Source organism: Ictidomys tridecemlineatus, chromosome 4 (assembly GCF_052094955.1).
Source record: "Ictidomys tridecemlineatus isolate mIctTri1 chromosome 4, mIctTri1.hap1, whole genome shotgun sequence".
NCBI lineage: Eukaryota > Metazoa > Chordata > Mammalia > Rodentia > Sciuridae > Ictidomys > Ictidomys tridecemlineatus.
The window spans coordinates 18,128,122-18,140,881 of record NC_135480.1 but is presented as its reverse complement, the minus strand read 5'-3'; the positions used below and the strand labels follow the sequence as shown (position 1 = coordinate 18,140,881).

Below are 12,760 nucleotides of genomic sequence, written 5' to 3'. Positions count from 1 at the left end.
GACAACATGAAAACACAAGGGAAGAAAGTGCCCCAAAACAAACCGGGATACTACAGCAATAGAATCCATTGACAGCACAGTTGATAAAATATCAGAGAAAGAGTTCAGAATAATCATAATTAAAATGATCTGTAATTGAAGAATGACCTGATAGAGCAAATACAGGAAAAAATTGATCACTCCAAAAAGAGATAAGAGACAAATACAGGCTTCCGTTGTGCACACAACAAAGAGATATGGGAGCAAATACAGATAAGCAAAATATTACTTCAAGAATGAGACAGAAATTCTGAAAAAAATATATAAGAAAGCTTTGAAATGAAAGAAACAATAAACCAAGTTAAAAAAAAACTCAATAGAAAGCATCACCAATAGACTAGATCACTTGGAAGATAGAACATCAGATAATAAAGACAAAATATACAGCCTTTAAAATAAAGTTGACCACACAGTGATGATGATAAAAAAACATGAACACAACATACAAGAATTATGGGATAGCCTCAAAAGAACAAATCTAAGATTTATTGGGATATAAGAAGGTACAGAGATTCAAACCAAAGGAATGCACAATCTCTTCAAAAAATAATATCAGAAAATTTCCCAAACATGAAGAATGAATTATAAAATCAAATACAAGAGACTTACAGGACATCAAATGTACAAAATTACAACAGCTATACAGTACTGCACATTATAATGAAAATGCCTGCATATAGAATAAGGATAAAATTTTAAGGGCACATGAGTGGAATCATATTACATATAGGGGAGATCAATTCAGATCTCAGCAGATTTTTCAATTCAGACCCTCAAAGCCAGGAGATCCTAGAACAACATATACCAAGTTCTGAAAGAAAATGGATGCCAACCAAGAATCTTTTATTCAGCAAAATTAAGCTTCAGATTTGGTGACAAAATAAAAACATTTCATGATGAATAAAAGTGAAAAGAATTTATAGTGAGAAACCTGCACTACAGTGCATTCTCAGCAAAATATTCCAGGAGGAGGAAATGAAAAACAACAATGAAAATCAGCAAAGGGAGGAACTACACTAAAGGGAAGACTAATCAAAGGAGAAACTAAGTCACGTTAAAAAACAAAAATAAAGCAAAATATTCAGGTATACAAATCATATACCAATAATAACCCCAAATATGAATGGCCTAAACTCATCAATTAAAAGACATATACTGACATATTAGATTAAAAAAATCAATAATTTAGACTTAACAGACATATATATATATATATATATATATACATATATATATATATATATATATATAATATTCCATCCATCAACAAGTGAATATACTTTCTTCTTATAGATTCTATGTTGGCATCCATTTTCTTTCAGAAATATACTTTCAGCCACCCTGATGAAAAGTAGGAGAGGTTAAATTCAACTTACTAAAATTCTTGATGAAAAAGGAAATACCACAACAGACATTATTGAAATATAGAAGACAATTAGAAACTATTTTGAAAATTTGTACTCCAATAAAATAGAAGACGTTGGAGACACTGACAAATTTCTAGAGGCATATGATCAAACCCAACTTAGTCAAAAGGACATACACAAACTAAATACATTAATTTCAAGCAAAGAAATAGAAAACACCATCAAAAGCTTACCAAACAAGAAAAGCTCAGAACCTGATGGATTCATTGGTGAGTTCTACAAGACCTACAAAGAAGAAGTAATACCATTACTCCTCAAATTATTCCATGAAGTTGAAAAGGAAGGGACCCTTCCAAACTCATTCTATGAAGCTAATATTCTGATAGCAAAGCCAGAGACATATCAAGGAAAAAACAATTCCGACCAATATCCCTGATGAACATAGATGCAAAAATTCTCAAAAAATTCTGGCAAATCATATACAAAAACATATTTGAAAAATACTGCACCATGATCAAGTGAAGTTCATTCCAGGGATACAAGGTTTAACATACAGAAATAAATAAATGTAATTCATCACATCAATAGACTTAAGGATAAGAGTCATATGATTATATAAATAGATGCAGAGAAAGCATTTGATAAAATATAGCACCTTTTCATTTTGAAAAAAAAACTAAGGAAAATAGGAACTTTACTCAACATTATACAAGATATCTATGCTAATCCCAAGGGTAACATCATTCGAAATGGAGAAAAATTAGAAACATTCCCTCTAAAAATTGGAACAAGACAGGGATGCTCTCTCTCAGCATTCCTGTTAAACATGTGTGGAAAAAGGCACCCTCATACATTGCTGGTGGGACTGCAAATCGGCACAATCTGGAAAGCAGTATGGAGCTTCCTTAGAAAACTTGGAATGGAACCACTATTTGACCCAGATATCCCACTCCTTGGTCTATACCCAAAGGATTTAAAATCAGAAGACTATAGTGATGCAGCCACATCAAGTTTTATAGCAGCTCAATTCACAATATCTAAACTGTGGGCCAACCTATATGCCCTTCAGTAGATAAATGGATAAAGAAACTGTGGTATATATCCACGGTGTAATATTACTCAACATTAAAAGAGAATAAATTGATGGCATTTGCCAGTAAATGGATAGCCTTTGAGAATATTATGCTAGGTGAAATAAACCAATCTCAAAAAACCAAAGGTTGAATGTTCTCACTGACAAGTGGATGTTGATCCATAATGGTGGAAGCACGGAAAAAGTGGAGGAACTGTGATTGGTAAAGGGGAAAAAGGGAAGGGAAGGAGACATGGGGCAGGAAGGATGGTGGAGTGAGGTGGACATAATTCCCCAGGGACATGTATAACTACACATATGGTGTGACGCTACATTGCATACAACCATAGTAATGTAAAATTGTGGTGCAGTTGTCTGCAATGAATCAAAATGTATTATGCTGTCATATATACCTAACTAGAATAAATAAATTGTGGGACACTAACATTGCACATGACTGAGTCACACTTCCCATCTGGGTGCTAAGGCACCCAGTTGCAGAAATGTGGCAGGACTTTCCCCACCCTTCTTGGGTTTCAGGGACATGTCTTCGTGCATGGGCATGCCTTGCTACAGCCCCATGGATGGAGCTATGCTCACCTAATACTTTGAAATATTACCCTTTGCCCTGTTTGGGATAGAATGTCCCATGGAAACAACTTTTGTGTGTCTTTTTCTCTTACTATGCCCTTGGGTGTGGCCTACCTAGATGTGAGTCAACCTGCTGACAGCAGATATCATGAAGCTAGACTCAGCCCCCCTTAAACCTGACCCCTTGCCACATTTGAATACCTTCTCCTCAATAAAAGGGGTCAGCACGAGTGGGCTCTCTCTCTCTCTCTGTCTCTCTCTCTCTCTCTTCCTATGGACCCTTAAGATCAGAGGAGCCTTCACAGTGATCCCAAAAGAAAAAGGTATTTGTATCTCTTGTGTGATTACTTCGTACAGCCCAATTTGCTCAGTTCACCTGGAGTGACCCCTGAGCATTTTAGTCGCAAACAAAACTCAGCAATCAATCAATCAATAAATAAATAAATGTAGTAATCAGACTTCTAGGATAGTTATTTATAATCCAAAAGGTAGGGACCCATGGTTAATTAGGCTTCCTGAAGAAAGTCTAATTAAAGCAAAGAAGAACTGACCCTTTCCCTGGGCATAAGTTTATTACCATAATGTTTTTTATAATTTCATTTCACAACCAGCTCTGGTATTGCCATAACAGCATATTGATTGTAGAATGTTTGGAAGTCTATTTAATGAAGATTGCTAGAAGATTATCTGTATAAGTGGAGACGAAAACAAACAACCAGAGAAACCCAGAAAACATACAAGACAATAGGAGAGAATTAAAGTAGAAGCATTGCAAAGGATCATTCTAGTGGTCTGATTTTTTTTCATACACATATACAGAAAATGGACATTCACATAACTAAATTTAAAGGAGAGTAGAGAAATTTCAAAGAATATAAATTCAAAGTATTTACATAGATAAAGTGTCCTGGAAGTTTTAGAGAACACCCATGACTCTTCTTGTGGGCTGTGCCTAGTGACCCCTTCCAAACAAGTCAGTATGGGATAGGGGATGAGCAACTACAGAAAGGAAAGTGACCATGGCTGCCTCAGCTAAGAGGGCAAATTCCCAGCAAGGGTGAAGTCATACTGGTAGCACATACCCATTGACGTGGTATGAAGAAAACGAGTTTATATCTTTGATATTTCTCCCTCAGATCCATGATCTCAGGTCAATCAGACAGTTACAGGATTTAGTTCAAACTCTCTGACTTGCATTCCTGAAAAGTTACAGGTCCTCAACAAATTTTCCCTGTCAAGATGTGCTGAAAAGAAGGTGATGACTCAATCAATGTGTTATCTTGATAGGATTCTAAAAAGAAAAAGGGCAAGAGTTAAAAAATAAGGAGATCTGCATAAAGCATGAGTCTCAGTTAATACTCATGTACTAACACTCATTCATTTTTTTTTGAAAAGGCAGCCTATTAATATATTTGGCAAACATTTTCCCATTGAATTTATATATGGTGAGTTTTAAAAATACATTTTTATTAAAATTAAATTTATATACAATGAAATGCAGACCTCATATGATTTGGTATTTTGATAAATTAATATTTTCAAGTAACTATTAACAAATTTAGGATGTAAAATTTTTCCAGTAACTCAAAGTGTTCTTTGTTGCTTTTTCTTTTTCAGTTAAAAATTCCCCTTACCACTTACAATTCTGAGTTTTATCACCTTATATTCATTTTACCTCATGTAGAACTTCATGTATATTAAACCACAGTGTTGAATCTTCTGTGCCTAGCCCTTAAGATTCATCAGGTTGCTGTGTGGAGAAGTAATCCATTACTTTCTTTGCTGAAAAATGTTTTGTTGAATGTGACATCTTCTTCTTTTAAAATGTACAATGTTTGCTGTTAACATTATTATTTAGATATTTTAATCCAAGTTTACCATTATTGTAATTTTCTTCCTCCCTTCCTTTCTTTCTTTCTTTCTTTATTTCCCATCTGTACTTTTCTTTCTTTTGAACAATTGAGTGATTGTTTTTGTTTCAAGTTTAATTCTACCTTTCCTACTGGCTTGAAAGCTTTACCTGTTCTTATTGTTCTTTGGTTAGAGATTATAATAAGATATTGTAATGAATAAACATCATATAATTAAATGTAGTAGTTACATAAAGTCACCACATTTTACCTTAAAGTGAATAAACTACTTTATGTGTGATGTAAAGACTCATGATAGTGGGATTCCAGTTACCCTTTTCTTGTGCTATGTGCTACTGTCATACATTTTTTGGCAACATGTCTTTTAGAAGTAATAATTCAGTAATTATTATGTTGACTATACTCAATTTAAAAAAAATACAAAAAAACTGTTCTTTATACATAATTGTTTATTTAGTGACATATGTCATGTTTCTTCCTGGGACATTGGATTTCCACAAGGTATATATTTCTTTTAACATGATACCTTAGCCTTGTATTTTGACTTTTGATTATCTGAAAATATATAATGTTGCAGGATTTAGTTCAAACTCTCTGACTTGCATTCCTGAAAAGTTACAGGTCCTCTACAAATTTTCATTTTAAAAGACTATATTCATTTAATATATATATTTTTGTGGATCTCTTTTTTATAATGTTTTAATTAGTTATACATGACAGTAGGATGCATTTATGCTACTTTGATATATCATACATAGATGGGATATAATTTCTCATTTTTCTGAGTGTACACGTTGCAGAATCATAGTGGTCACATAGTCACATATATACACACAGCAATAATGTCTGTTTCATTCTACTGTCTTTTCTATCCCCACATTCCCTCTCCTTCCCACCCATCACTTCCTTCTACCCAATCCAAGGTAACACTAGTCTTCCGTAGTGCCCCCCACCTTATTGTGAATTAGTATCCACGTATTAGAGAAAACATTTGGCCTTTGGTTTTGTGGGATTGGCTTATTTTGCTTAGCATGATATTTTCCAACTCTTATCATTTAAGGCAAATATCATAATTTTACTCTTTTGCAAATCAAAACTTCTCTAAGATTTCATCTCACTCCTGTCAGAATGGCAATTATCGAGAATACAGGCAACAATACACATTCGCAAGGATGTGGGGGGGAAAAGTACACTTGCATTGATTTTTTTTGTTGTTCTTTTTTTCTCTTGTCTTTTAGGTGCTTTCTTTTTTTCATCATAGCCTTCCCAGTTTCTAATAGGTGTCTGCTCATATTTTTTATTTTTATATAATGTAGAATGACTTTTAATATCTGGCTGACTCTTTCTCTTTCTGTATATTTCCATATATATTAATGGATTTATGAAGTATATACACATAGTTCCATATATATTTCTCTCTGTGTGTCTAAACGTTTTTTATTTAATATGAAATTTTACATATATCTCCTCAAAAATTTTGCCTCATATTCTCTCTCTCTCTTTCTCTCCATTTTTTCTGACATCCCATTTTTATAGAGGTTAGATCATTGATTCTTACATTTACTACTTTGGATCTTGGGTCAGTTTTAAAAACCTTTTGTCTTTGGTATTTAGTTTGTATATTTTCTACTGACTTTTCTTCAAATGTACTGATGCTTTCTTCTTAATTTTCTAATTCTTCTCAATAACATTCGAAAATCATACATTTCAGACTTTATCTTTTCTCATGCACGTGTTTATTTCCATTAATTTCCTAGTCAGCAGTGTTTTAGCAATGCTCTGCAAATATTGATCTCTTATATTATTATTTTTATTAAGTTTATTAAAATATTTTTTTTCTTGAGATTTTCTTTTTTGTTAAAGGATTATTTATTTAGGAATCTGTTTACTTCCAGATGTTTAAAGATAAAGTAAATAAGTAGACCTATATAATGGAGTTTTACTCAGTCATAAAGAAGTATGGAATTACAATTATGGCTTTTGCAGGTAAATGGGTGGAGAACATTATGCTAAGTGAAATAAGCTAGACTGAAAAAGTCAAGAATCAAATATTTCCCTCATGTAAGCAAAATAAGATGAATAAAGAGGAAACCCCATTGAAAAGGGAAAAGATCAATGAGTGATTGAGGAGTTAGAAGGAAGGATTGGAAAAAAAAAAGCAACTGTAGAATGAAATTGACTGTAGAATGAAAATTACGCTATGAGCATATATGAATGCACCAGTGAATTCCACCCTTATGTATACCTATAAAACAAAAAATTAAAAAATACTAAGTGAATAGAAGGAATAACAGTTAGTATAGAGGTAGAGGAATGGGGGAGATGGAAGAGGGGAAGGAAGTGGGGGAGCATTGTATATATGAGTAGGTTATAATGGTCCCCACTAATATGTAAAACTATAATGCACTCATTAAACAATCAATAAAACCTATAAAAATCCTAAAAAAAATTAAAAAAAAAGAACATTGATATTAAGTTTCTCACCACAGATACAAAAGCATAGAATTTGAGTTCATGCAGTCTAACTTCAAAACTTGTAGACTTACATTGAATTCTCCCTCCCTTCTTGAAGTTAAAATATGCAAATTATGACCATTGCACAGCTCATATAAAGTTTTTAGATTTTTTAGGACTTTTACAGCAATGTTTCAATTTTGGGATAAAGTAGGGAGAGGAAGTTATTCCTGACATGCGAGATTAAAAGAACAGGTTCAAAACTACTTCTGCCAGGCACTGTGGTGCATACTTGTAATTCTAGCAACTTGTGAGGCTGAGGCCAGAGGTCAGCAAGTTTGAGATCAGTCTCAGCAACTTAGCAAGATGCTCAGCAACTTGATGAAACCTTGTCTCAAAATTAAAAAGGAAAAGTAGTAGGGATGTAGCTCACTGGTAAGTGCCTCTGTGTTCAATACAAAAAAAATGTAAATAATAATAAACATAATTATAACAACCAATCATAAATATAATTAAGAAATTAATAAAATAAAACATTATTCTGACAATTCTCAGGAAATTTATTCATTTCTCTAAACTTTTTATTTTCATTTTTAATTCCTTAATAGATATAGATAACTTCGTATATTTTTGTGTGACATAATTATGTGGTAACAACAATAACAAAAAAAATCTGATACATATTAGACCCTCTCCTTATTCTTCAAGTGAAAGGATAGTTTGAAATCATGGTTTTAGGTGTATTAATATGAGTGAACTGGTCACTGTGAACTTATTCATTGGATGTTTATGGAATCCTAGATTTATTATGTTAATTTTCCTTCATTTTATCAGAAGATTTTTTTTATTTTTTAAATGACAAATAATAATCATACATATTAATGGTGCTTTGAATCACATAGAACTATTTAAATTTTCTTTCCTTATAGAGGTATTTCTTGTTGTATAATCTATTCATTTTCCTCTACATTTTAAGAATATTTCATTTTTTTTAATCTACCTCTGATCTTGATTTATTTTTCTAAAATGCAAAGCTCTATGAATCCTCTGGTGTGTGTGTTTGTGTGTGTGTGTGGCTTGTATTATATATGAGTAAATTAGATAAGTCTATCACAGAATCAATTCATTTCAGGGTCTATAAAGTATAAAGTGTATTACTCCCTTTATGCATGAATTAACTTTAAAACAACCAGTTGTGGCAGTAAGATATGGTGAATAGTGGTAAGAATTTTCAATTATAAGGCAGAGTACTATTTTTAGTTTTTGTTCTTGCTAGACACACGTGACAGTACAGCACATTTTTATATATTATACACACATGGAATAACTTGTTCCAATTAGGGTCCCACTATTGTGGTTGTACATAATGTGGAGTCACACTGGTGGTGTATTCACATATAAGGATAGGAAAGTTGTTTGATTCATTCTTCTGTCTTTCCTATTCCCATCTCCCCACTCTTCCCTTTGTTCCTCTTTTTCTTATCCAATGAACTTCTGTTCTTCCCCACCCTTGTTATGGGTTAGCATCCAAATATCAGAGAGAACATTCTGCCTTTGATGTTTTGGAACTGGTTTATACATTTAGCATGATAGTCTCCAGATCCATCCATTTACCAGCAAATGCCATAATTTCATTCTTCTTTATGGCTGAGTAATATCCCACTGTGTATATATAGCACATTTTTCTTTTTCTGTTCATCTGTTGTAGGGTACTTAGGTTGCTTTCATAACTTGGCTTTTGTGAATTGTGCTGCTATAAACACTTATGTGGCTCTGTCACTGTAGTATGTGAATTTTAAATCCTTTAGGTATAAACTAAGGAGGAGAATAACTGTGTCAAATTCAAATAAGAAAAGAACATTCAAAGAATAATAAGGAATTCATTTTGGCTATAGGAGCAGCAAAGCAAATAAAGTTCAGGGTAAGTCAAAAAGTATGTTAAGGTCAGAGCATGAAAAATCTGTAATTGAAGATTCTGTGACAAGAATTATTGAAAGGCTACAAATATTAAATGATTAATGTTTAATAAATAAATTATAAGGCACAGTATTAAAAATAATATGGAATTTGGTAAGCATTACTAAAAATGTGGTACAATTCTCTACACTGAAGTCAAAGAATTTTTAATTTTCAGAATATAATCTGAAGCCTAGGCCTCTAAGGTACAACTGTTCACCTGTCCTTTTTCCCATTCTTGGCATGAAAAACAATGGACATTTTAATTTGTGAAGCTATACACACAACACAATGGCATAGAAAAATAACAAATAAAGAAAGGGGACATAGCAGTATAAATGGAGAGAGAAAGGGGCTTTGCACAATAGTAGTGAGTTCTCCCTGAGCCTACTCTCTAGACACAAGTGCTGTATTTCTGAATTTCCATGGTAATTTCATCAACATCATTCACTTCAAATAAAATAGATCCTATCACTTTGGGGTTCACGTCAGTTTCTACCTTTCTGCTCTTCAGTCTGAGAAAACATGTTGTATCTCTCTATCTCTAGTTTTATTTAGCTTTCACAATGCCCATTATTGTACTTTTATTTAACTTAGATTTAGAGGGTCTTTTGCTACAAATGGTAAACATTAATTTTGTAAGAAAACCTGAATATCTCAAGGCTTTTCAGCATTAGCTTTAAAAAAAACTCACAATGTTTTGATTAGAAATATATAGGTTAGAATAACTTTATATGAAAAGAACCTCTTATTTGAAAATGTGGAACTTTCCAAAGGCAATCCAGTCATAAATGACAAGGGCACTTTAGATACTAAAAGATTCCTTTGTCTGTGAATGTTCAAGAAGACACTTGCTACTTATTTCGAATCCCTTAAAGAGGGAGGAGATAATCACAATAAAATGGTTGCACTTTATTTATATCTACTTATAAATTTCAGCTGCTCTGATGGTATAAATGTTTTCTGATCAGATAGATCAGAGTAAAGATTGACGGACTTGTAGGTCATGTTCACAAGTACCAGAATGGAATTTCAGGGAAAGAAAGAGTCAGACTAAAGAGGTCAGGGGCATTAACAGTCGGAGGTCAAAACACAGAAAACTCTAAGAAAGCCGGCACATGAGTTTAGAATGTATAGAAGTGGCCAGGCCCTAGAACCATAGTGGCTGGAAAGGATGATAACCTGTTGAGACGGAATATTTTCTATAACTACCTGACTTAAAATTTCACAACAGCTCTGTAAAAAAGATACTATGGAATTCATACTGCTTATCATCTAAACAATATTCAGAACCCACAAACTTATATATAAGTACATATTACTCTCACAGTTATCACAAATTATCACATTTAATATTTATAGAGATTCAGTCATATCATAAATGTATAAACATGAGATTGGACTCGCAATTCATCCCCTGCTTTCTGATGTAGTTTTAACATGCCACAGATTTCTCATGGCGTTTTTCACCTCTGCATTCCTCAGTGTGTAGATGAGTGGGTTGAGGAAGGGTGTGTCAATGGTATAAAATACTGTCACCATCTTGTCCATGGGGAATGTGGTTGGGGGGCGTGTATATATGAATATACAGGGACCAAAGAACAAGACAACAACAATGATGTGAGATGTGCAAGTGGATAGTGCTTTTTTCCTCCCTTCTGCACTGTGATTTCTCAGAGAATGCAGGATGACAATGTATGAGATGGTTAAAATTGTTAAACTGACTAAGCAAATTGCCCCACTGTTAGTCACCAACAGCAGATTCAGCAAGTAAGTGTCTGTGCAGGCGATTTTAAACAAGGGCTGCAGATCACAGCAATAATGGTCAATCAAGTTGGGTCCACAGAAGGGCAATCTCAAGGCCAGGATAATCTGAGCAATGGAATGCATAAAGGACCCTATCCAGGCAAGGACAATCAAGATGAGACAGACCTGCCTCCTCATGATCCTTGGGTAATGCAAAGGCTTACAGATGGCCACATAGCGATCAGCAGCCATGAGGATGAGGACAAAGATCTCCATGCAGCCAAATAAGTGTAGTGCAAAGATTTGTGTCATGCACTCATTGTAGGATATGACTTTCTTTGCAGAGAGAGCATCCACAATGAGTTTAGGGGCTGTGCATGTTGAATAGCAGGAATCAGCAAAGGACAGATAAAATAAGAAATAATACATGGGGCTTTCAAGTGTCCTGCTGGATTTGATGGTCACAATAACAAGTGTATTCCCCACTACAGTCCCCATATAGAAAATTAAGAAGATGAAAAACACCATTTTCTGCCTCAAAGGATCCTGGGTCAATCCTAGCAATATGAACTCAGTTACATTACTATTTTGCCACATGGTTTCATTTGGTGTGGGGATATCTCATGTTTGAAACAATCTGCAAAGAAGAAAAGAAAAAATATAAAATAAATACTGAATTTGAAGTAGAATGCATATTCTTTGTCACTAAACTACAACTTTATAAGAGGTGCTTTCAATGAGAACCCCCAATAGGTTCCAATCACTTTTCATTCTGGGTATTTTTTTTCCCCTCTGGATAACATGAATTTTCTAGAAACTATTTTACTGCATTTACCAGATTGGATATGACAATGATTAAATAAGATATAGAAAATGTAATAAAAATGCAATTGCTTCATCAAGCAAATTTAGGGTACTTGGTGTGAGTAGATAGATTTCCAAACTGATGAATGTGTTCCATCAGTCCTCAGGAAGGAGCTATCAACAGTAGGTTGATGCACTGAAAATCTAAAGAATGCTTAAGCTTTATTTATCTCAATAGACATTCACATAATTTGAAGCTGGTGCTTCTATTAAAATGTAGTTATAGAATAAGCATGTTGAACATTTTAGTAATGATTGTTTAACGTTTAAGATAACTTTTTTCACACAAACACACATATTCAATGAGTGAGAGGAAAAGAGAGAAACAGAGATAATGAATTTACCTCAGTATACTTTTAACCTTCTTGAACCTGCTAATGCAGTTTAGTATATTTATTTTTAAAATATTCTGAACATTAATAAATAACTTTCTAAACATTGAGATTGTCTTCATGAAGAGAAGAGGAGAGAATAGAAGAGGAGAAAAGAGAACGGAAAATAATAGAAACATTAAGCAAAATTTTGTGAATGAACAAGACATTGATCCATTCCAACAAGAGTTAGTTTAATCTGTTGTTTAACTAAGTCAATCTCTATTTACTTTACCTCTTGAAACATCTTATGTCCAAATTCAGCATCTACAATTTTTTATAACATTGTTATATATAGTTAAATTTTTTTTAATTCTTTATGTTTCTGAATATTTAAATATGTTTTTTTAGACCCTAGGAGACACATTAAAGTAAAGGAAAAGAGGAAAACATATATCAATAAGAGTATTTTTCCAAATTTCAGGTTCA

The 12,760-nt window shown here is 33.2% G+C and overlaps 1 protein-coding gene across 1 annotated transcript; it reads right to left on the bottom strand.

The window, feature by feature from the left end:
* Positions 1-10,760: 10,760 nt before the first annotated feature.
* Positions 10,761-11,693, bottom strand: LOC144376757 (olfactory receptor 4C11-like). Its single transcript, XM_078045040.1, has one exon. It carries the CDS (start codon positions 11,691-11,693, stop codon positions 10,761-10,763), a length of 933 nt encoding a protein of 310 aa, XP_077901166.1.
* Positions 11,694-12,760: the final 1,067 nt, after the last annotated feature.